The sequence below is a fragment of the Xiphias gladius genome, chromosome 22, assembly GCF_016859285.1.
Source record: "Xiphias gladius isolate SHS-SW01 ecotype Sanya breed wild chromosome 22, ASM1685928v1, whole genome shotgun sequence".
In the NCBI taxonomy this organism is placed as follows: Eukaryota; Metazoa; Chordata; class Actinopteri; order Istiophoriformes; family Xiphiidae; genus Xiphias; species Xiphias gladius.
In genome coordinates, this window is record NC_053421.1 from 27,071,689 (window position 1) to 27,095,304 (window position 23,616).

General features: G+C 44.8%; 1 protein-coding gene across 1 annotated transcript in view; it reads right to left on the minus strand.

Moving 5' to 3' along the window:
- Positions 1–6,826: 6,826 nt before the first annotated feature.
- The window catches only part of mcl1b (MCL1 apoptosis regulator, BCL2 family member b), a 37,187-nt gene continuing 20,397 nt past the window's right edge, over positions 6,827–23,616 (minus strand). The window contains exons 4-5 of the mRNA XM_040117953.1: positions 9,931–10,207; positions 6,827–7,186 (exon numbers count right to left, since the gene is read on the minus strand). Coding sequence (XP_039973887.1) covers positions 9,968–10,207 — 240 coding nt within the window. The 3' untranslated portion in view covers positions 6,827–7,186; positions 9,931–9,967. The remainder of the gene's footprint in view (positions 7,187–9,930; positions 10,208–23,616) is intronic.

Here is a 23,616-nt window from a genome sequence, read left to right on the forward strand (position 1 = left end):
ACATTTAAAGTTACTAGTTACTTTTTTACCTGAACAAACAGGTGAAATGCTTATATGCAGCACTATACTAGATCTGAAATCGGCTCCACGTTGACGGACGATAAAAACAGAATAACCTGACATTCTGTAATAATATGACACTGTTAAAGAAGAAATTTTGCGGGATGAGAACCTCGCCTTTTCATACATTAACAGCACATTTTTCTAATAATACACCTGTACCTTTTTTGAATTCAGGAGCCTTACTTGAGACGAGAGTGTTTTTAGACAATGGTATTCCTCCTTTTGCTCAGTTAAAGGATTGGAGTGCTTCTTCCACCACTGCAATAAAAGACAATATTGACATTTTGACATTCGACATTCTGAATTGATGTGTTTATATTTTAAACCCTGCGCCACCTGATTCGGAAAGACCTGCGCGTACGTGTTGTGGTCGTGCCAACAAAAGCAAATTTAAATTTGATTTAGAGAGCGTGGGAGGCCAGGCACTCCCACTTTAACAGGAAGTCTGCAGGTCTCTCCCCCTCGTGTTCAAACTAAAGGGGTCTCTAGGGATGCGACAAAAATTCAACAACAGAGGCTCCGTTTCTTCTCTCTTCTCTTATTTTTTTTATTTTTTGGATAACGGAGCGCACAAATCCACAGTGCTCGTCCGTCCTTGTCCTTCTGCTGCTCCCCCAGCACTGTTTTTCCTCTCACTGACACCCTCCGGCCACAAACGGGATGTCAGGCTCAGCTCTACCTGCTTCCTCCTGCACTGAAATGAAGAAATACATAGATGGAATTCTTGTTAATCCGCCATTGTTGGGATTTTTCCACCACCAGAGGGGGCTGAGGAGACAAACCAGGAGACAAAAGCTCTTTGTCTCATGACGAATAAAGCCCCTTCTTCCACTTCTCCTTTGTGTGTGTGTGGGTGTGTGTGTGTGTGTGTTGACAGCAAACACAAGCCCTGTCCGTCGCTGACTTCACTTTGTGTTTGCAATGTTCCAAGCCTCCGTCCCGCCTGGCACCAAACACTGAGTGAATATCAAACAAACCACATCAGGAACATTCCACTGTGACAGACTGTACTAAGACGAAGTCAACCACAAAGCCGGCCCGGACCTGTCACGTGGAGCACTGTGTACCCTGTGGTAAGTCTCACGAGGTATTGGCCCTCATCCTGTCTGGCGATGACCCCAAAACAAAAAAAGTCACAATCAGGTCTGCATTGTTGCACGGTCACCTGTTTTCAGGCAGTGGCCCCGCTTGCCCATGGCAATATGCGGATTTAAACGTGCGAGCAGACATAGGTTGAACGGTGAGGAGTGGCGCTGGAATGTCACCCGTTCATTTGGAATGTGAGGATTATGGCTGAGGATAGCTGGTGAGAAGATGCTGCATCAGAGCCAGGTGTGGCGGCAGCAGGCAGAGCACGAGTGCCGCTGGGTCAAAGGTGTCTCGTGGGGAAAAGTCGGCGGAAGGTTGGACTCGTGCAACGTGCTGTTTAGATGGGTTGGGCCGCGGTGGCGGAAGAGGTATTCAGACCCTTTAAACTAGAGCTGCCCTCGTCGTTACTGCTACGTCGGCGACGGATCGGATCGCTGCGCGCAAGGCGGAGAGAGGTCGCTCACAGTGATGAACGCGCAGAGAACCATCGCTTTGTCGCTCGCCTCTCAGTTCTGCGAAGCTTTTTAGCGTCTGCCAGCTCAGCGATTTGGTTTTACGATCTGCAGCAGCTTTGTTTTTCCGGTGCAGCCGCACTGCTCTCATTACCCCTTGTTTTGAAACGCAGCAGGCAGCTGTTTTAAGCTAAAAGCCCCTAAAAAAAAAAAAACTACCTGCTCAGCGCTGCCGTGTGTATAAAGGAAATAAGCAGCCGTTGGCTAAAACATTCACCATATCAACAGCCTGTTGCGCTGCCCCCACATTACACGTAACTTCTGCATGAAAACATACACTGATGTACAGCACAGAAGCTCTATCAGCAAAGTCTTAATGACGAATCAGAAATGAAAGGACCGCATGTTGTGTTTGTCCTCGTGTCCGTCTGTTGGTTTGTCTGTTGGTTGGTTTCTTTGTCGGCAGGATCATGCAGAAATGGCTGAACTGATTTGCACCGAAACTTGGCGGCGGGATGGGCCAGGGGCCAGGGGCCAGGGGAAGAACCCACGCAAACTCGGGGCAGACTGGGATCATTTACTGTTATTTTGATTTTTTTCTCCTGAAGTCTGGTGTATGTTGCTTGACACTGGAGCTCAACTGAGCACATTTACTAGTTTTATGGCTGCACTTGGCCGGTGTGGAGCTGATTACCTACTTCCAGGCCCTCTCTGGCTTCATGCAGACTCAGTCGTTGTTACACTCTGATCTGCATTAAATTACATTTCTGGGCCTTCTGCCATCATGCATAATAAATGTTTACGCCTTTATTAGTCAAGCTGATAACGTACCTTTATGCCACCGGAACTTCTATGTAGGTCTGTCCTGAAGTGGAAGGAAAAGAGCAGACTCCCTTTGACTGGAACATTATTTATTACAAGTGCATAAAACTCAGGAACCTACGTCCTTTCACCCGTTTTAAAACTGTTCTTTATGATTCGGAGGCCAGCTGGTCTTGCTGTCATTGTTCCTAAACTTTTCTTGGTTGGAATCACGTGTCTTAGGATTTCTAATCTATTTATTGCACATCTCTTTTTATAATCCTTGTGATGACATATTGTCTGCTGCTATTTAGTAAATTCTTACATTTTCCTCAACTCGAGGTCTGCTCACTGGCTCTGTCGTATATTTAGTGACTTTTATGCTGCATTTCGTATGTGCTGCAGCTATTTTCGCCACCTCTGTTCATTACCCGTCGATAACAATCGAAGTTGGTCTTTTGTGATCACACTCAGCGCCACTGCGGCGATGTGGTCATACATGACCTGTTATCTGTCGCACCAGGGACCACACCTACCACACCTAGCCGTGATGTCACTTTGAGGTGTGGCAGTCTTGACCAATGGAGTTCAGCTGATGCAATCCGGATGTTCTTGATTGCTCTTTAAAAGTAGGTGAGAAGTCAGAGGGAAGAAAATAAATAAATAAATAATGATAAACCGCAGCCCTCCGGAGGAGTGGTTCGCTGCCCCGCTAGTCCTTCCCTTAGTGGGTGTTTTATGACTTTGGCAGAGAGAGGTGTCTGATACATCACTTAGAAATCCCCCTGCCGGTGCCCATCTGGGTTGAGGTCTGAAGGCCACGGCATATGTCTCGCAGCAAAGGGGGTAACGGAGAAGCTCCAAGATGAAAAAACAACTTTTGGTCAGTCAGGTTAGAGGCCCAGTCATGTCACAGAAGACAAAAACACCGGATCCCATCCTCACATACTTACTGTATACACTTACTTTACATGTATACTCTTCAGTGTTCACATGTAAAGTGCACACACACACAAACACACACACACACACGGGCTATTTTATCTGTTATTTTCTTTGTTTCATTGTTTTAACCTAAACCTAAAAGCTCAACCACTGATGGGGGTTGCGTGTTACCTCCAGCTGGACACTCTCCATTACATTGGTTGCATTATAAAGACGTGCCCAGTGTGAAAGCATCTGCGTTCCATTCTACTTTTTTTCCTTGAATTTGTCACCCGTCTCTATCACAATCTTTTTTTCGTGCTGCCAAACACACTCAGCTGTCAGAGGTTGGTAGCTTCCTCCTTGTGTTCGGCTCCAATTCATGTCAACAGATTCCAGTAGTGAAAATTTTCCGTTCCAGATAATTCCTTCTCCAAACCATAAGCTCCGTGTCTTTCCAAACACGTTTTCGTCAATATATGTCTAAATGCTTTTTGCATAATTTCCCTTTATTGCTCATGCGGTGAACCGTTTGCGTAAGCGCTACAGTCACGGTGTAGTTACAGCCATACAGTATTGTGAGTGTTTGGGACATACTGCTCCTACGAACGGACAGTGGACAAGTGAGTGATGCTGCCCGGCTGGTTTGAGAAGTTACCGGTACTTTCCTTTACCCCAAGAAACTTGAAATGCCGTGAATTCGAGCTGAAGGCCGTAAACTATAAACCTTTACAGCCGTCGGAGGACGAGGCCATCACAGATCATAAAAGATGAGGGGGAAGAAAAACAAGTTAAACATTATATGAAAAATATAGGGGAAAAAAACAAAAAAATACCGACCCAGCATTTTGTCTCTGAGCTGTTTTGGCGTTGGGAGCGCTGATTGCAAACCCACAGGAGGACAGACAACAAGAGCTTCCAGACATTCGGTGCTGAGGAAAAAATTCTTGTATTACTCAAGCATCTGCAAATTAGAGTTACACTTTGGTGGTCCCTCTGCTAAGGGTGTGAGCCCAGGATGTAATCGGTGGATGAGACATGTCGAGGCAAGAAACTTTCTTGACGATGCCTCACTTTGTCAACCTCTCCTCAACATACGTTTTACTGCATCACTGAGGAGCTTGAGGGGTTGTGTAAGGCTGTCTGTGGTGAATGTCGTCACATGGTGAAATAACAAGAAGGAATGTTTATTTTGTCAACCACATGTTTCAGCAAACTTCCTGTCCAATAAATGCTTATCATCAAATTCGGAGAAATTATATTGAAAGAGCTGCTGACTCATTGTAGATTAGGCTTGGAGTAAACTGTAAACATTTAGAGCGTCAGTCCGAGATGAGCTGTTCACTGTTAAAAACTTTCCCCCGCAATATGAAAAACAAAAGGGTTTGATCGTTGTTCATTCGGGTCAAAGGCCCATTTGGATAAACAGGCAAAGGATGCACTGGGACAAAGTTGACCAAGTATAAATGGAGCACATAAAAGCCAAGTCATACCAGAAAGTGTCACGGGTCACGGTCATGGCCGGATGAAGCTCCTACGGGGCTCCGGGGTAATAATGTGTCACTGGGCCCCTGTTAAGCCCCATTATACAGTTTCGTTATTTCTCCAGGCACCCAGAAACCAACTGGCACTCCAGAGATGAAAAGGATTAGTTGATTAATCGATTAGGCAGTTGACAAAAAATGATTTGGGATCAATTTCTGAAGCGAAAATGCCACACACAAAAAAAAGCCATGTGAATATTTGCCGATTTTCTGTGATAGTAGACTCAACATTTCGGGCTTTTGACTGTTGGTCAGACGAACAAAAAGCAGTTCGACCATGTGAACTTTGGCTTCAGGGAATAGTGATGGGGATCCTTCACTATTTTCTGACATTTTATTCACCCAACAATCATTATTAAAGACAGTAACTGTCAGATGTATTGATAATGAAAATAATTGTTGGCTGCAGCCTTACACTACTTCTCTGATCGAATAATATGACTGTAGCTAGGTTTTCTGTGTGTTCATTATGTGATACAGAGGAGGTTAAATAAAACTAGAGGGTGCAAGACAGCCAATAAGCTAAAATAGCTGCCCCCTCGAAGGTCAGCGCTGTCGCGATGGGCTTGCGATTGATCAGCAATGCAAAAATTTGTGTGTCAAAGTTCCCCAGGGTCTAACCCCACGTGAAAGATCCACACGGTTTTGTCCCACCCCCGCAGGCAAGTCCACTGATCACGCCGATTCCGTTACGGTGAACCGCTTTCACCGCAGCATTTCAGTGTTTCAAGTGCTGCGTTGACCGGCCCGGACTGCCGTCTTATCGGATTCGCGGGTTGGCGGGAACCCGCCGGACACCAGCGGGAGCTGTTTCAGATCTGACACGGCTTTAATGGGAAGGCAGAATAAACAGCACAGACATGTTTACCGACCCAGATGGTTTCTGATGTTTTACACCAAACAAAAGGTGTAATTGTCATTTCGGCTTTCACAAAGACGTCTGCCGGGAACCGCTCGACCAACCACAGTGTAGCGCTCAACGGCGAGAGCTGTGTGTTTTCCTAACAGGTGCCGGGTTCGTGTGAAATACACTACATACCCTTAGGGAGTTGACATGACATCCTGACCTTAACAGTGAAAGAGACATTTCGACTGTAGCTTTAATTTACACAGTTTGAGAGGACAATAATAACAGCATCACCATCATCATAATAACAGTAATAATAATAAATTGTTAATGTTACAATACAACAGTACCAAAAATATAGATACGAATGTGGTGATCAACCAAATATATCGGCTGTTGCGATCACACAGAGGTGTTTTATACTAAATGATGTAATAAATTATTTATACATTTCGGAGAAGATGGGTGAAGAAAGGGGGGTGTTTCATGAAAGCAACTGAAAGGAGGTGTGGTTGAAACCGTGAACATGACTAAAAAACAAAAACCACAAACAATCCCAAAACACCCACACACACAAACACCAAAATACACAGACCCACAGTGGCAGAGGGAGAAAAAAAATAACACTGAAAGAAAAAAGAAAAAAAGCCCACGACAGACTCAACGAAAACCACAAAATAAAAATATAAGAAAAGGCACAAAACACTCCAAGAAAAAACACTCAAACCGCAAAATACTATAAAGCACAATTTAAATTTTTCCTCCAAGTGGTTGTTGCAGCGGGGCCCGATAAAGCTGAATGGGTGAAAAGCTGAATGGAACCAGAGAGGGAGGCCTGCGTGGCGCTCACAGTCACATGGCAGATCGCGTTTCATTTGTCTCCGAGCCCCACGGCCTGCTTTGTCTGAGCGAGGGGGAGACGATTTCCACTCGTCTTTGATGTCTCCCCCTCCCATGCTTCCAGGCCTCCCCCCTCTGCAGCCCTCATACCTCCCCTGCCCACCTTCTCCTCATCCCCCGAACCAGCCCACCAGCCCTCCCGCACAGCTACACACACACACACACACACTTGGTCTTGCCCTCTGCTTACGGGAAAACGAAGCTGAAGATGCCATCAGCTTTATGTCCAGACAGAACCTTTTAAGGAGCAGAAAGGGTAAAAAAAGTGCAAGCGTTGTACGTTGACTCATGCAGAACGTTACTTGTGTTGAATACGCCGCAAGTAAAAGAACTAGAACAAGGGGTCTGTTGGATTTCATCATGAAAGGGCCCACACTGCATTTAGACCATGGTTTATTGTTGCAATCACTTTTGGTACTACAGTTGGTAATATTTTGCTCCCGGAGTAATGACGAGTGACAACAAACAATCTTGAATCCTGAATTCACAGCCCGTCTTTGTCCAGCTTTGGCGGCGTCGAACTGACCGTCATACCTTCTGTGTCCAAAAGCCTTCACACCGGTGACCTTATAAGGGAAAAGAAGCCCCGAGGCAAAAAAACATTTTAAAATAATTAAAATGAAATAAAAGCCATGGTAGATGAGCAAGAGGAGGATTTCTGATTTGAAAATACGCAGTGAAGTAATCAATCGCTTTTAACGGCGTCTACTAGTAATGAGCTGCTTTCTACCCACGAACGTGGTGTTTCTTCCGGTGGTGTTGACGCTCCCCGATGCCTCTGCTCTCAGATTACCACTGTCCACACTCAGCATGATTAAAACATCAGGGCCATTGTGTCAGTTCATGCAAAGTACCTGATGGTGAATCACATAGACAAGGGTGTCCATGTTTTTTTTGTTTTTTTGTTTTTTGTTTTTTTTTAACCCATGGGATACTAGCTCTATGTAGACCAGCCCACCTGATACTGTTGGAGTCCTGATACTGTGAACAGTCCCGTGAATACGAACATGCAATCCGTGTATCTTTAGATTAGACTCTGGTCTCCTCAGTCATTGTGGTGATTTTTCCAAATGAACCCCTGCGCTAAAAAAAATGATCCAGATACAATGCTTGACAGAGTATATGACTGAAACAAAACAAACAACAACTTATCTTTAAAGGGCACCAATAAATCCTCCAAAACTTTATGTCTGAACTCACTGCAAGGGTGTTGACGTTTAAAAGTATTTCATTTGTTTTAATTTAGGCAGACCAACCCCAAAAGCTAGGGTGGGTGTTAAAGTTAAATACATTTGCCCCACACCCTTTTAGTAAATACAGTATCGAGTTGTCTGGACTTAAGAGCCTTAGTCCAGGGCTCATTTTTGCTCCACGATAACAGGTTATTAGTGTGTGGTGGTTTCCGCGAGTCATGACTATAACGTTTTTGTTGTATTTAGTGTTAAAATCTGAACTGAATGTACAGTAGTTTAGAGCCACCAGCAGGTCGACATCTTTATTTGTCCGATACTCCTCTTTGTGACCAAATCCCTGCTGAACAAATGACGTTCCCATCAGACTCAGCTGTAGCCCACTTTCTCTTTTGATGCTAATGAGCAAATATTAGCTTGCTAACATGCTAATCTAAGATGGTGACCAGGGTAAACATTACACCCGCTAAACATCAGCATAGTAGCATTGTCAACTGAGAGCACGTTAGCGTGCTGGTGTTAGCATTTAGTTCAAAGCACCACTGTGTGTAAGTGCAGCCTCACAGAGCTGCTAGCATGGCTGCGGACTCTTAGTTTTAACATCTTGTGGAAATGTTGGAAATATTTTTAAGTGCTGTTACTGCACGCTATCCATTCAGGTCTTATACAGATCCAGAACATTTCATCAGATCAATCTGTAAATCAACTCCAGTGATAAAGGTGAACACTGAGCAGACTAGTCAGCATCCTCCCAAAGTAAATTCAAATAGCTCCGGAGGTAGAGAATTGAAATGTGCATCTTAATGCGTACGGAAAGCGGTGCTGACACACACAATCGGTGCAAAAATACTGCAGGCCTCAAACCAAAACTCTAAAACAAGCCGTCAGTCTTCAGTTGCCGTCACACTGCAATTTAGCAAACCATAATATTTACATTCAGATTGTGACCTAAATTTCCATATAGCCGTCTGGGGCGGGGGTAATCCATCTTAACAATCGCTGGCCACCTCCATCTAATTTATACCGCAAAACAACATGTGGTATGTAAAGCATCCCTTTGATTGCATTGTTGCAATCTCTGACAGCAGAAGCCCCCACCCTGCCGGGGTCCGCCAAACAGACTGCCGGGGTCAGGGGGGGGCCTCTTCCCGCACACAGCCGTTTTTCGCTGCGGAGGCCGCGGCCTTCCTGCAGCCGTGCTGATGTCAGGGCAGAGGAATGTCGAAAACAGAGCACACTGGGGGGCCTTGTTCTCCCACACTGAATAGTCCTTGGGCAGGAATCCAAACCACATGCCACACACATAGCCAGAGATGGAGCGAGGGGGCAGGGAGGGAGGAGATGGGGATGGGGGGGGGGCAAGGGGAGCAGACCGAGAAAACTGAGGTACTGGCAGACAGTGAGCAGTTTGAGGTAATTCGGACATGGTTTAATGCATGGTTTGAGGTGATAAGATCCTAAATATGCAGGAAACGACCTTATAACACCAGGAGATAAGTTTGGGTGTGCGGTAGATATGAAAGTATCAAGTTTAACTGAACCTAAATTTGAACTGCACATATAAAAATGCATTTCTCAGAGGCAGAGGGAAAAATAAGGCCCCCGTAAAATCGCTGTTTTTCAGCTCACATGCAAGATAACACACAAACGCGACTGGTGAAAATTACGTCCAAATAGGAAAAACAAAACATTTAAAAAAGAAAAATGAATGAATGATTTTTTTTATTTTTTCATTCATTCAGTAAAGTCATAGTGAAAGGGAAGTGCTAACCACAGTGTACCGGTTCAAATATGGCTAAAGTTCAGACCCCTTTAAAAAGTTAGAATCAGGTGCAAGGAACTGACACAAATCAAGATGTGTCATAGAAATAGAGCACATAGAGCAGATTTCAAAGGGAAGGGTGTGGCAACGCATGTATCCCATTTCATATGGAGAACCCCATGGTTCAGTACTTGGTCCCAATCTTTTCTCCATTTGTATACCTCCATTATGCCACATTATAGAAAAATACATATAAATATCTTTTAACTGGTATGCCGACGACACCCCAGTTTGCCCTTTCGTTATTGCTAAGAAACTAAAGTAAATTTAAAAACAAACAGGCTTTAGTCACCATCACCTGGAGTTTTAATCCTAGATTTCTAACGCTTTCCGTCTCAAAGGGCGAGGTGACGCCAGCTGTAAATGCCGTTCTTCCTGACCTCCGGTGTACATCCCTCGCTGCAGGCATGTACAGTTGCGTGTGGTCGTACTGTAGGCGCAGCGGAGCACGCTTCTGTCATGAGTGCGGTCAGGAGAGAAATCTGGCTTTGCTGAGCTCCGGTGGTGGGACGTCTCATCTTGTTGCAGGGACGTAGAAGCGTACTCCAGGTCGTGCTCAGCGCACCGCTGGGCGTCTTTAAGGGGTGAAAATGGTGAAAGGTGAAACCAACTTTTTTTGGAAACAGAGGTCACTTTCCTCACTGCAACAACACTTGGCTCGTCTTGTTACTCTAAATATGAGCATTTCTTGAGCTATACGCAAAAACTATATATATATGTATGTAGAGATATTTATGCATATACTGTATACACACACACACACACACACACACAGTCATTATGTACTTTTATGAAACGAGAAGAACACAATATTCAAACTGTAATTGCTGGCTATGTTTTGGAAATGTCAGTGATTTCTATTTGCATTATTCATACGCTTCTCAAAACAAAAATTACCTGCACACAGAAACTGAAAAAAAAAACCCAAACACTTACCGTAGGTGACAGAGGGATCGACATTAAATCTAAAATCCCCAGAGAGACAATCAAATGATCTGTCTGCAGAATAAATGACGAGGATACAGTAAATGAGAGGAAAGGGACTTTTTACACCGGATAAAACATGGTACCTGCCAGACTTCATAAAACAGGCTGACTAAAAATGAAAGAGAAAGCGTGGATGAAAGCAAAAGGATGTAACTGTTACTGGAACAAAGATTAGGCTGATACATTATCCGCTGGCAAAACCCAGTGGATAAAATACTCTTGCTCCAAGTTCGAGTCATGCTAATATTAGAAAATGCTCAGGAAAGCCCTGTAGTTTTGAACAAAGCAGAAGTCAAACGCGTCTTTGTTATGATTCTTGCAAATATCTTTCTTTATTTCTGTAAAAAAAAAACAAACAAAAAAAAACAGAGTAAGCATGGTTTTAAGACAATGTGCAGATAAGGCATGATGAAAGATTTAGTTTGCTACAGAACTTGCTGAGCCTAGATCAGAGAAATCCAGAGGGAGAAACATGATGATATCACACCACGAAGACAGAAAAACCAAAACAAACCAAACACAGAAATGACCTAAAGTCTCTGGTATGACTAAAGCCAATGGAGATTCTTAGTGATACCTAACAACCAGAGGAGTCAACATAACAGCACACCGCCTATCTCCTCAAACACAACCCTAATGTCTGCAGGGTAGTCGTCTTTTCGTCATCTAATCATACATACATCGTCCTGTCTGGGACGCAATGTTCTCATGAATTAAACACTGATGAGGCACGAGGTCCTCGCCCAGTTTGACACACCTGATGGGAGTCACTGCGTTCCTGAACAAGAATGTGTCGTCGAACAAGTGTGGGCTTCTCTATGGAGTTTCTCAACCTCTGTGGTGATAGGTCAAAAGGGACCGGGGAGGTCCTGAGACTTTTTTTTAAAGTCGGATACAACGATCTTTGTTATTTTTTCAATTAGGAAAATAGGTTTGAAGACTTGCAGACGGACAAAATAAGCTCTGGAGAGACTGGTTTGACATTTGTAACACATTCTTCATTGTATTCGTTTTCATCGGATTTAAAATTTCCAAGATGTTACACCCTGTTTCACAAGCAACCTTCAAAAAAAAAAAAAAAAAAAAAGAGTAGGTACACATCCCGTCCCGTGCGTAGCTGGCATATCAATTTTTTTTGTTACTATTCTTTCATTCCACGCCACTGAATAATTCAGCTCTTAGAAAATGATATTGAAGGACAGTATATTTTACATTTAGCTTACATAACTGACCATATCAACCCAGATCGGGTGAGTATGGAGTGACTCTGTTGCACTGATGGAGAAAGAAAGCTGTGGAAGCGTGGGCCGCATGCTGACACACTGAATTCATTTAAGGTGACACACAGCGAAACAGGGAGGAAATGCTGAGTTTGCATTAACATTTGGATATAACGGGAGCAGATGAGAAAACAGGGAGACTGAAAATACTAAATATGATTAAATGTGCGTACGAAACAAGGAAAATTACAAATAAAGGCCCGACTCAGTCCGCAGTTTGAGAATTTGCATTTTATAAAGAGGAACCCATGCTAACTGATAAGTCAGGTTGCGGTTAAATACATAGACATTGGAGACCACACGTTGGCCGAATGCGACAGCTGAGTTGTGTAGACGCCCGTAGGCCTTACAGAAGGCCTATACGGTATATGTGCAAGGCTGCTGTTTGACGGAAGCGCCCGAGGGTGCCCAGGCTCCACTCCTTCGCATCTTCTTGCCCCCTTCTTGCCGCGGAGAGTCATCGGTCGAGCTTGGAGCTGGGCCAGTATCTGACCTCCTTCCATCTCACGAGCCTCCCCTGTTATTGTAAGGCCCAGTCACATCTGATGGGATTACATTAAGCTCTTATGTAAGACTCAGCACAAGTCCAGACATGCACTTTTAACCAGTTGTTTCAGCTCGACGCAGCACTCTGCCTCACTACGGCGGTTCGGAACAAGATGTTCCCAGCTACTGATGCAGCACTGACCTGGAATGTCAGGCAGCTTCAAAACAACCTCCACTTCTGCGCGTCCTCTCCCACCACTTATACAGAGCTCTCTCTCTTTTTATGCTCCAAGTGCAGCAATCTTGGCCTTCGAAATGCTCCTGAGGAAGTTTTCCCTGCCCCTGGTTTCTGCACAAAACTGCACTGGATAAACATTACGTACCAAATATTTTACCAACATTTCTTTTTATGCTAAAAGCATGGGTCTAGGGAAGGCAATGTTTGTCCACCGCTTTAGTTCAGACTGAAATATCCCAAAAACTAGGGGATGGGTTACCAGGGATATTTGTACAGACATTAATGGTCCCCAGAGGAGGAATCCTACTGACTTTTGGGATCCACTGACTTTTCCTGTAGTGCCACCAGCTGGCTGACAATTTTTCTGCTTTAACTCAAATATCCCAGCGATGCATTGCCGTGAGATTTGAAAGAGACCTTCACGGTCCCCCTCGGGATGATCCCTAGCGCCATCATCCACTCCAAATGTGCCTTTTGTCCAACGCTTTTGTATTGTGAATAAAACACCTGCAAGCCTAGCGACAACCCCCGTCGGCCTCGGCTGTACTAGTTTATTGGTTGTTGGCAAATGTTAGCACGCTGACCTGTGAAAGTAAGACCCTGGTCATGGTAAACATTACACAAAAGCGTGTTAGCATTTAGCTCAAGGTACCACCGCCTAACAAAGATGCTCGCATGGCTGTAGACTTTCAGTCTTCTTAAATCGTGCGTGACTTTTTGTTGCTTCGTGTGCTACTTTTTTTTTTTTTACCTCCTCTGCTGCCCTACTATTTTACTTTGCTTTTGCTTTTTAGCATTTTTCATTTTTTTTCTGTATACGGTTGCAGCAGGAATCTCAAAGTTCGTCTCGCCATATCTTCGTTTAGCTGGTGGCACCGTTTGCCTCCTATAGAGGACCTCGTCACAGAAAGTAGAGCCCCGTAGATTGTGTAACACTGTTCATTTAGAGGAAAAAAAAAAAAAAAAAGTAGGCCAACACAGTTTTAAAAGGCTTATACCCTCGCAGACATTCTGGTTCCACTTGAATGACGCAATACTCTTTTTTTTTTATACACAGCTTATAGTCTGAAAGGTCTGCTGTTAAAAATGCATGTAAACAGCACTTAAGGGTACGTCAGGTCTCTGGGATTTGTGATTGGTTGATGCAACAGGGGAGCTCTTCAGCGGTTTTAAATTAAAAAACAAACAAAAAATTTAAAAAAAAAAAAAAAACAGTCGCCTTTATTTCACCGAAATCCAACAGAAATCCCCTCCATAATCCAGCAGACTCCCCAGAGACATTCAACAACTGTAGAGACAGAGCCAGAGAGAGAGGGAGCTAGAGAGAGAGAGAGAGTGCTAGAAAGAGAGAGAGAGAGAGAGAGGGAGCTAGAGAGAGAGAGAGAGAGAGGGGGAAAAACACACACACACCCGCCCACAGGCTTTTGGTTCCGTCTGAAAGCATTTGAGGCAATAGAAAAAGCTTTTGGGCAACATGTCTGATTCCAAAAGCACAGCTTGAGGATGTATGGGTGGATTTAAAAGGGCTGCACGTTTGTAAGAAGTGTTCAATACGGTGGATGACGTTAAAAGTCGCGATAAAACCTTATTTACATTTGTATGTGTACATCCATGAGAACAAAGCGCCGCAGTTTCATTCCCAGCTGAGACATCCACCTACACAGATGTGAAATGAAAGGCACAATCCGTGAACCAAATGTTGGAAGCCCTTCTCATAGGAGCCTGCCCTCGCTTCCAAATGACTTAACAGGCCCTGTAATATTAAAGACGAAAACCAAACAACTAAATCTAAGTTAATCAGGTTTCCCAAGTAAAGAAAAGTTTGTAAAAGCAAGTCCTTGTTTACATACAGTCAGCAGAGAAAAAAACAAATTCACATTTTTCATCTGTTACTCAATTTCTGCACCAAGTCTCCATTTGTACACAGAAAACATCCCAGCTCTTAACGGACACAAAATGTTCTGTTTGAGTCTTAAAATCAGTGATTCCCAACCTTGGGTTCAATCGATAAATCCGCGGAGTCTCAAGTTGATTGAAAGGACAAATAAATAAAGATTTCTGCGCCAGATATTTTCAAAAATCTTCTGCACATTTCGAACAATGAATACCTGGTAGGTGTTTTGGAAAAACAAAGGAAAGCATTTTCATATTGGGTGCAGAATAATAACACGACCATAAAATACTTTTTAAAGTGCAAACAGCAAAGCATTTTTTGACAAGTGTCGAGGAGCTTATTTTTTGTCTTCGTCATCGGAAGAAGACGAAGAGAAGTTGACATTCACAAGGAGGAATCATGATTTTCACCTTTATCTGAAAAATTTACACTCAGTATCCAGACCGATTTATGGGATTATCAAGTGTAAAATCCAGAATGTGTGTGTGTGTTTTCCTCTCCTTCACATGACCATTATCCTCATCGGTACACAACAGACTAACAGACTCGTTTTGCACAGACGGTTCTTTGTATTAATAAAAAGAAGTGCAAACACATGTGTCTATGAATATGAAGCGGTGCACACAAACACTGTGCCGGTGAGACAAGAGTGGGACCAAGAGACAAACGGACAACCTCATAAAAATAAAGTCATCAGGTGAACACTCTACTTCAGACTGGAAAGAATTTTTCTCTCCGTAAACAACCCCCCAAAAAAGTGCATCATATACACATGCTTAGTTAAGACTGGTGGTATCGAGTCATGCAGAGGGTTTCGGTTTTATGTGCCGGGGATTTGAAATATTGGTTTCTGAAACTTCTGTGGTCACTCAAAGACAACACGGGAGACCGAAATTTCAGCTGTGCATTTCGCAGCGTGGAAAAACGATAAACTCAAAACACATCATATATTTCCCACAAACAATAGCGAGAGGATAACCGTCCACCTTCATAGGGACTGTTTCTCCAGTAGAAAGTAGTTCCGGTGAAAATGATTGACAATATGTGAGTCTGTGAATTATCCACGGACACTGGCTCTGGAAAGACAAGCTGCTGCCCCCCCCCAATGCGCTGAGCACCACAGACAACGCAAACTGCAAAACATGCATCCTGCATCTCTCCCCCAGAACTCCAAAATTAAAAGTAGCTTTTAAACATTAAAAAAAAAAAAAAAAGGATTATATAATGGCTTGTAAAAGTTGGCCGTTGGCTGGAGGGAAAATACAGTGAAATCTGACTGGGCCTTATATTACCATCTCTCTTAGTGAACCTCTTTTGTGAGAAACCAAACATGCATTCGGGGCCTCTTTCCATCTCTGATACCGGCGCATGTAGTTTGTTTTTAAAACAGTAAAGAATGAAATGATTAATCAAGCGCCGGGTTGAGATGTGAGGCGTGTTGTCACCTAAAGGACACTGCACTTTGTGCAGCCATGCCTAAAAAAACTCCCACAGCTCTGCTGCCAATCAGTTATCACGTTGATGGGGCCTGTAAACATCTGCGCTTGAAGAACCAGCCTTGGCTGCTAACGCTGCTTAGAAGTATGTAAAATGCACTTCTGTTGTGTCAGCTTCTCGGCGTGGCTGCGTGGGCGTGCTGCACGCGGCGCTGTAAATCAACACGGAGATCGCCTCTCCACCGTGCAGTCTGTAGTTGCACTGACAGCTTTAGCGGACGGATTGTACCTCAGCCAGGCGGCACTTGGCACGGTCCCGTTTGAAATGTTCTCCCAGCAGCTGCACCTGTGTGTGTGTGGGGGGGTGTGTGTGCAGAAAGGTGTGTGCGCAGCAGTGCGGTTGGCTTGAAGAAACGACCCAAACTATATGCTCTGAAAAACTGAACTACAAGGAACCAAAGCAGACAAAGAAACATTGCATTTCCTGAAAACATTCTACGCAGGATTGCACATTACGTAAGGAACAGAGATTGGCTGTTATCTCTAGAAAAAAAAAAAAAGCCTAGACAGGTGATCACCGGTCTCATTCCTCATGCATGTGAAAGCACTTTGTGACACTCCCCTGAATGAACCTGCATCTGGTCCAACAGCCGTTAAGCTCGGTGTGGTGACTACCTGTACACTCCGAACCGTGCAGGTTCAAATCCCCCCCCCCGCTCCCAAGAGAAGTCGGCAGGGGGTTGAGCTGACACGGTCCCTCGCGATAACCCGGGCGCCGTGTCCTCTGCGGCTGCGCGGGCCAAGCGCTTACGCAGGAGTTGCCGCTGCTCTCTGGCAGCGTAGCGGGAACCCCCGGACAAATCGGCAGCAGCCCACAGCAAGGCCGCTACTGGAGGAGGAAACCAGGAATTGGCGCCCTTGACGTTCCTTTGTTGAAACTCTGACAGTGGCTGTACGTCGCTGGATGTTGTATAGGTTGCATGCCCCCCCCCACACACACACACACACACACACTTGGCGTGGCTGCGGAACGCAATGTTTCAAATTTCGAGGGGCACCTGCCACAGTTATTTAATCACAGGGTTAATCACTGGCTCTTTGCAGAGCCCAGCGTGAGATCCGTGCAGCCGGCCCAATTCGCTCTCTCCCTGGAAAAATCTGCCAACCTGAACAGTAGGTTGTTTGTCATTTTTGTTTTTCCCGATCTGGCGGACACGTTTTGTCAGCGTCGCCCAGATTAGGCGGCCCGTCTCGACAGAAGTCGGGTGCTGGGAACGTGGACGCGCGGCGTGGCCTGACAACAGCCTGCTTTTCCCCGTGTATTGCAGACAACTGACACAGCATCTGGGAGGCCTCGTGACATCCCTACAAAAAGACTGTTGTGTCGGAGCTTTTTGGCCTTCTCTCGCTCAGCTGTGAACGTGGCAAAGTGGAAAAGAAGCAATGTTGGTGTGATGCCGTCAGGTGGAGCGCTGAAGTGAGCCCCTCTGATCTATGAAGCTACGCTGGGCCCCACGGGGTCCGACGTGCGACTTCGGGATCATCCAACCTGACATGGTGACCATCTTAGCGTTCGAAAATACGATGCGGTGTGGTCCTGGCATTAGGTATTTGAATACACAGCCGGAGCAGTCGGTTTCCTGCTGGTGACCGACAGCAGCCTGTATCTGCTGTCTGGGCCGAATCCAAAAAATAAATAAATCACAATGCCAGAAAGGGGACGTTGTCAGTAAAACCCTTCCTCTTCTAAATATAGGTTAAAGGGACAAGAGACGACAGCCAATAATTCACACAAGTGGTCTTTAACTTGTTGTGCAATCCCAATTACTGATGATGTGAGCCTTTTATTTAGAGTGCATGTTGTCATCCAGCTTTTCAGAGCCTTGATCCTCTCTCAGCTGTTGGGCTCTGCTGCAGAGACAGCTGCAGTGACACAAGGGTGGTGGTGGTGGTGGTGGCGGCGGTGGCGGGGGTTGGAATAACTGCCTCTTACAAACCCTGATATTAATCACAGTGAGTAAGAACTGGTGTAATCATGACTTGTGTCTGCAGATCCTCGTAGGGATTTAACGTGACCACCTACAATGTGCATGTAGGTGTTTCAGAAAGACACCGAAGAGTCTTAGAGTGGTTACCCACATCACAGCTAATAACGGTACATTTTCAGAAATATCTTTGATAGGAGAAGTAGCTGAGATTGCATGATTTAACTAAACTATGTTCCTATGATTTCATGGGCTGAAAACAGGAGATATTCAGTGTTGCACACAAGCCTTAAATGCTAAATGCTTGCTATGTGCACGAATGTGTCTTTCACCGAGAAGAAACCTGCCTGATTTGCGGAAGCGGTGCATGATGCATCTCTTGGTTCCTCGGGCTCGTGTGTGGAGAGAAACTGATCTGAATTTTACATCTGAAAATGTCCCCTGGGTCCTCGAATGTAAACTTCTTCTGCGATGACTCTCGGCAGGGACTGCGCTGGGGATTTTGGACTGTGGAGGTATAGTGATGCAAAATACCGATAATGGCTCTTAGCTCGGGGAAATCTTCTGCAACACAGGAAGTGCGAAGTTGTGGTAAAAGTTACTAACTGCAAGACCCAGATTTCACTGCAAGAAAATTCAAAGAAGTGGATGTGTTGGACTGACAGGGGCTTTTTTGGGAACTCCACTGTGGAGACGCCATAGCAGCGAGCACCTAGCAACACAGATGGAGACAAAGCTAAATACAAATATGCTTTTTTTTTTTTTTGTTAAAGCCTTTCAAAATTATAAACATAACTCTCTTTTATCCGTCCCCTCCTTTCTTTCTCTTTTATTCAATATATATATATATATCGACTTACAGGAAGAGACACACCTCTGTTAATAACAAGCTCTCACACAAAACAACTCTTTCTGGCTGCAGCTGCATCGCTCTCAGTTGCATTCAGTCAAATTTATCAGCAAACCAAGGTCAGAATAGGTCAACAATTTTGTCTTGGTTGCAGTTTTCTGTTCATAGGTTTTTGTAAATGACGGCAACACTTAGGTACTTTCCTCTCCACCGAAAAAACACCACCTGATATGGGCCACTAAACAACCAAGCACCACCCCTACGCTTTCTGTGACACTGAAGTCAAAACCTATTTAACAGAGCAACAGACTCCCCTTGGGTGCCTGATCGGGTGGGGGGGGGGTTCATTGGTCTATGTTCAGTGGCCTACTGATTCTCTTGCATCCTCTCCCGTTTTTAATGGGGTCTGACAGTCTGGTTTCTCACTCGTTCACACAGCTCCGTAACACGCGGGGCCACGTTGCATAAGACACAACCCAGGCCAAAACTGAAAAAGCTGTGGCGTTCACAGGTGCCTTTGTAACCTGCTTCATGCAATCAGCCTCAATTGGAAATCACAGGTGCACCCGCTTTGGTTGCACTGGGCTTGCGCTCTGGGCTTTGTGTTTTTCAATCTGGTCCATTTAAACTCTGGTTGTATTTATACATAGGATCAAATGCCCTGCACTTGAAAATAATAAAATCATTTAACACTTTAGTGACACTGCACAGGAGTGTACTCAGTGTTGCTGTGTATTGTAGGATATCTCTGTGCAGCCGCGGAGTGCAGGCTCTAGGCTTGTACAGGGTGGCTCTGCAGGTCTTGAGAAGTCCTAGAGAGCCCTGAATTCAGTTCCCTTGAAAAGGACTTAAAGGGTATTAAAAAGCCTTGAATTTCAATTTCCTGAATAGCTTTTCTTGCCTGAAGACGGTAACATCAGTTATAACTTTGGGCAGCTCTCGGGAAAACGGTTGTCAACAAGCTCGATTTTGGCAAAAACAAAATCAACAAATGAATTGTTTACTTTTCAACTGGTTAACCCATCCATCCGTTTCCTGCCCCTTAGCCAAGCTCAGGCGGCCGGACGGACCGTGAGACGATGGACCCCTGGGCAAAGACAAGTCAAATGACCACAAATGACGTGACTGTCGTTTGTGGTCATCTTGCTTCTCTTTGTTTTGTTTTGTGTCTCTTTGCCGTCTCTCTGTAGCTCCTTTAACTAAGTTCTGTGACTTTCAAATGAGAAATATTAACAGTCACCTGAGTCCAGCTCTCATAAATTGATTAAGTATATTACAAGGAATTATTGTTATATATGGCTGGGAGATGCTGACAAAAATATGATGTAAATGTCAATGAATTCGACAGAGGCGGTTTGGTTTCTCTCTCTGACAGAGGCAAAGAAAATATGGTCGAAACATTTCTGGAGGCTTTATCGGTTGGACTGTTAAGTTTTACCCACGAGTGCAGCCTGAAGTGGCCACTGAAGATGCACTGTTTCTCAAGAGGTGGCAGGAGTAGTAGCGCGAGGCTACGTCAGCAGCGATGCAGGTGTTGTACCCAACGGCTGTGGTCAACGAGGGGTTCAGTCGAAAAGGCAAGGCCTTCTTTACTAAATTCATCGATTCGTGTTTCTCTGTAGCTGCTGGATGTGATAGATAAGCAACGTATTTATAGACAACGTACGGTGCAGTCCGGTGGTTTAGTCCAGTGGTTCCCAACCCAGGGTTTGGGCCCCTCCAAAGGTCACAAGATACACGGGAGGGTTCGTGAGACGATTAATGGGAGAGGGAAGAGGAAAAAAAAAAAAGAAGTTCTGCTGCACAGTTTGGGGTTTTTTTTTTTGGGAAATATTAGAACTTTTAACCTTTTCGTGCATCGAACGGTTATTTAAACAAAACTGTGTGAGGAGTTTAGAGATTTAATGTCATAGGTCATCATGAAACATGGCAAGAGGCCCAACTAGACACTGGACACAATGCACTGTGTTTTCATAAGCTGTTATTTCATTGTAAATTCTTAACTGGAAAATTAACCTGTAACTACAGCCATCAGGCAAATGAAGTGGAGTAGAAAGCACAGAGTTTCCCTCTGAATGAGGAAGATGCACAAAGTAGCATGAAATGGAAACACTCAAGTCCAGTACAAGTACCTTAAAAACTGCACTTAACTACAGCACTGGAGTAGGTGCATATTTGCGCCTTCTGCTTCTTTAGTCTGGATTTGAAGGTGAAGCTGATCCTGGATGTAAACACTGTCTCAACTGCTGGCTGACGTGTGCTATGTGCACTCGGGGTGTGCGCCCTCTGAGCCGCTGTTTGCCTTCACAGTCAGCTGACGCTGTTTATCTCCGCGGCGCTCACTTGCTTGTGAGGCTCGTTTTTCACAGAAGTGCGTGGGAATATTTTTTGAGTGGAGCTGTTTGGTATCTGTCTGTGGCCTCACGTTGCATGCGTTACTTACTACACGCACACACACACACATTAATTCACTCACACACACACACAGTGACACGCCTTCCCCGTGTATCCAAAACAAAAGCAAAACTGGAAAAACCAAACTGTAAGTGCCTCTAATAGGCAGAGCAGGTTTGATCTTGACTTGAAAGACGCTAACGGCAATTGCGTTGCCAGCTGCTGGTCGGTTGGCTTTTAATTGTCTTTTTCAGGGCAGCGCAACCAAGTATACCTTGCTATTCAAAGCAGGGACAAAGGCCGAGGCTGAAAGACTTTAATGAATCGCAGCTGAAGTAAAAGCTCTCACTGTTCCTGTTTGACCGTCCTGGCCTCAAATAGCCTCCAAACAAACACACACACAATCCCCCTTTTCATTATAGCCTGGAAATCCAGTCCTAGTGGTACAGAAGTACCCAATGTTCCCAGACCTCCTTCTTCTCCTCCTCCCTCCCTCCCTCCCCTGCTCTCTGAACCGACGCCCGCCTGTATCCCAATCCTCATTCTTCCCATTCCTCCCGAAAAACGACACAAAGTGCTCCTCTCTCCGTACTATGTTAAAGTTTTGCAGCTTGCTGAATGAAAGACTGTACAAAAAAAAACAAAAACAAAAAAAGTTATAAAGCAGTGAGAAAAGAGCAAAAGGAAAAAAAAAGGAAAAAAAAAAGGATGTTTTTTTACTGGGCTGACATGCGTTTACAGGTATATGACTTTGCCAAAGACAAGCCTGCTCTTGTGAGTTGGCTTTCAAATGCATGACAGAGTAAATTTACTTTAGGAGGAAGCAAACACAGTCAGCTGATAGTGGACCCGGGGGCAAAAAAAAAAAAAAAAGGGAGAGAGAGAGAGTGAGAGAATATACAGCCACTTTGGAGGACATCCTGACGTGCTGGGCTTTAACGGTTTATGGGTGACATAAGAGCGGTTTACAGGCGGAAACGTGTCGTCAGCAGGACTGTGGTCAAAGGTTTGTTCTGTTGTGGGACTGGGGAAGCAGATGATCACAGTGCCAAACGGGAATAAGGAAAAGAAGTGAAACTCGGTGGGATGAGTCAGAATTTAAGCAGATCAGCTTGTGCTTCACTGGGGCCTAAAACTGCAGAAAAGGCAGATCGAACAGCTGAGAACGTTTAAAGACCGAAACGGATATAATTCAATCATCCATTTCCTGTGTGGACTGGGCGTCCGACTGCATTGTTCAGCCAAATTCTCCATAGCTGACTAATCCGATTTACTGGGGGGGGGTCTAGATCCAAACCAATCCAACTAGATAGCTTGACCACAGCACAAGACTGAGGAATTTTAATCACTGTGAGCAGGATGCAGCTCACATGAACAACCTACTGACTCACCCTGAGCCAGTCAGAATGACGAAGGTGAATCACAAGTTCGCCTCTAAAGTGGAACTTTACACAGACCAGCATCCATTGTCTGTGGACTAGAGAGATGCCTGTTAAAAAAGGTTTGCAGCTTGCAATCAAAATAGACGCCAGTTTATTTACTGAAGTTTTCACGGCGCAATAGCCAGAGGAATCTACTGTCTACACCGTCTGACCACAAAAGCCAGCGTGTGCGACCCTTTAAAATTCTCCTACAGACATGGGGGATTGGTTTACCCGCCTCCTGCTCTTCTGTTGGTCGGGTCTGCTCCGTCCTCGCTCGCTCATTGGCCGCCCGACGCTAAAGACAAAACAGCGAAGAAAAAAAGGTTTCAGCCAAAGTTGCCCCGTCGCTGCTCCTGCGGCGGACGCCAACTGCTCCTCCCCGACAGGCTGATCTGTAAAGTTTTCTCCATTTAAAATCGCTTTTATCGCGCTCTATGTTTTAAGTACTTCACCTACGTTTGTTTCCTGTGCTCCGTAGCCAGCGCTGGTTGATCAGGATGGGAGCGCTGTGATTTCGGCGATCGATTAGACGAATAAAAACCGAACCGCGAAGAGAAGTGAACGGAAATGTGATCGGGCGACGTTGCGTTTGCAGAAAAAAAAAAGAAGCTGTTTACAATAGAAGTGCACAGCAGTCAGTGGGCCAGAGGTGGCCTCGTCAGGCTGGCCGGTGATAGAGAAGGTGTGACCAATGAAAGGAGCAGGAGGTGAACAACAGAAACTCAAATTACTGTAGACCCGGGTCGGGTCTCGGTTTCTAAGAAGCCAAGTGGACCGGTGAATTGGAGTATTTTCATGCATAATTTGTGCAGTTTTTGTGCCAAATTTTTTTTTTTTTTTTTTTCCCCAGTTGTCATTTGTGGAAATGAAGCTTTTATTCTTAAGAAAGTCAAATACGTCTCATCACACCCTCTGTTCTACACGGAGAAACTAAAATGAAACTTTTCTAGTCCAGAGGGGGCGAGGGTCTCCTCTTTAAAAGACTGACTTTGGGCGCAATATCACTCCAA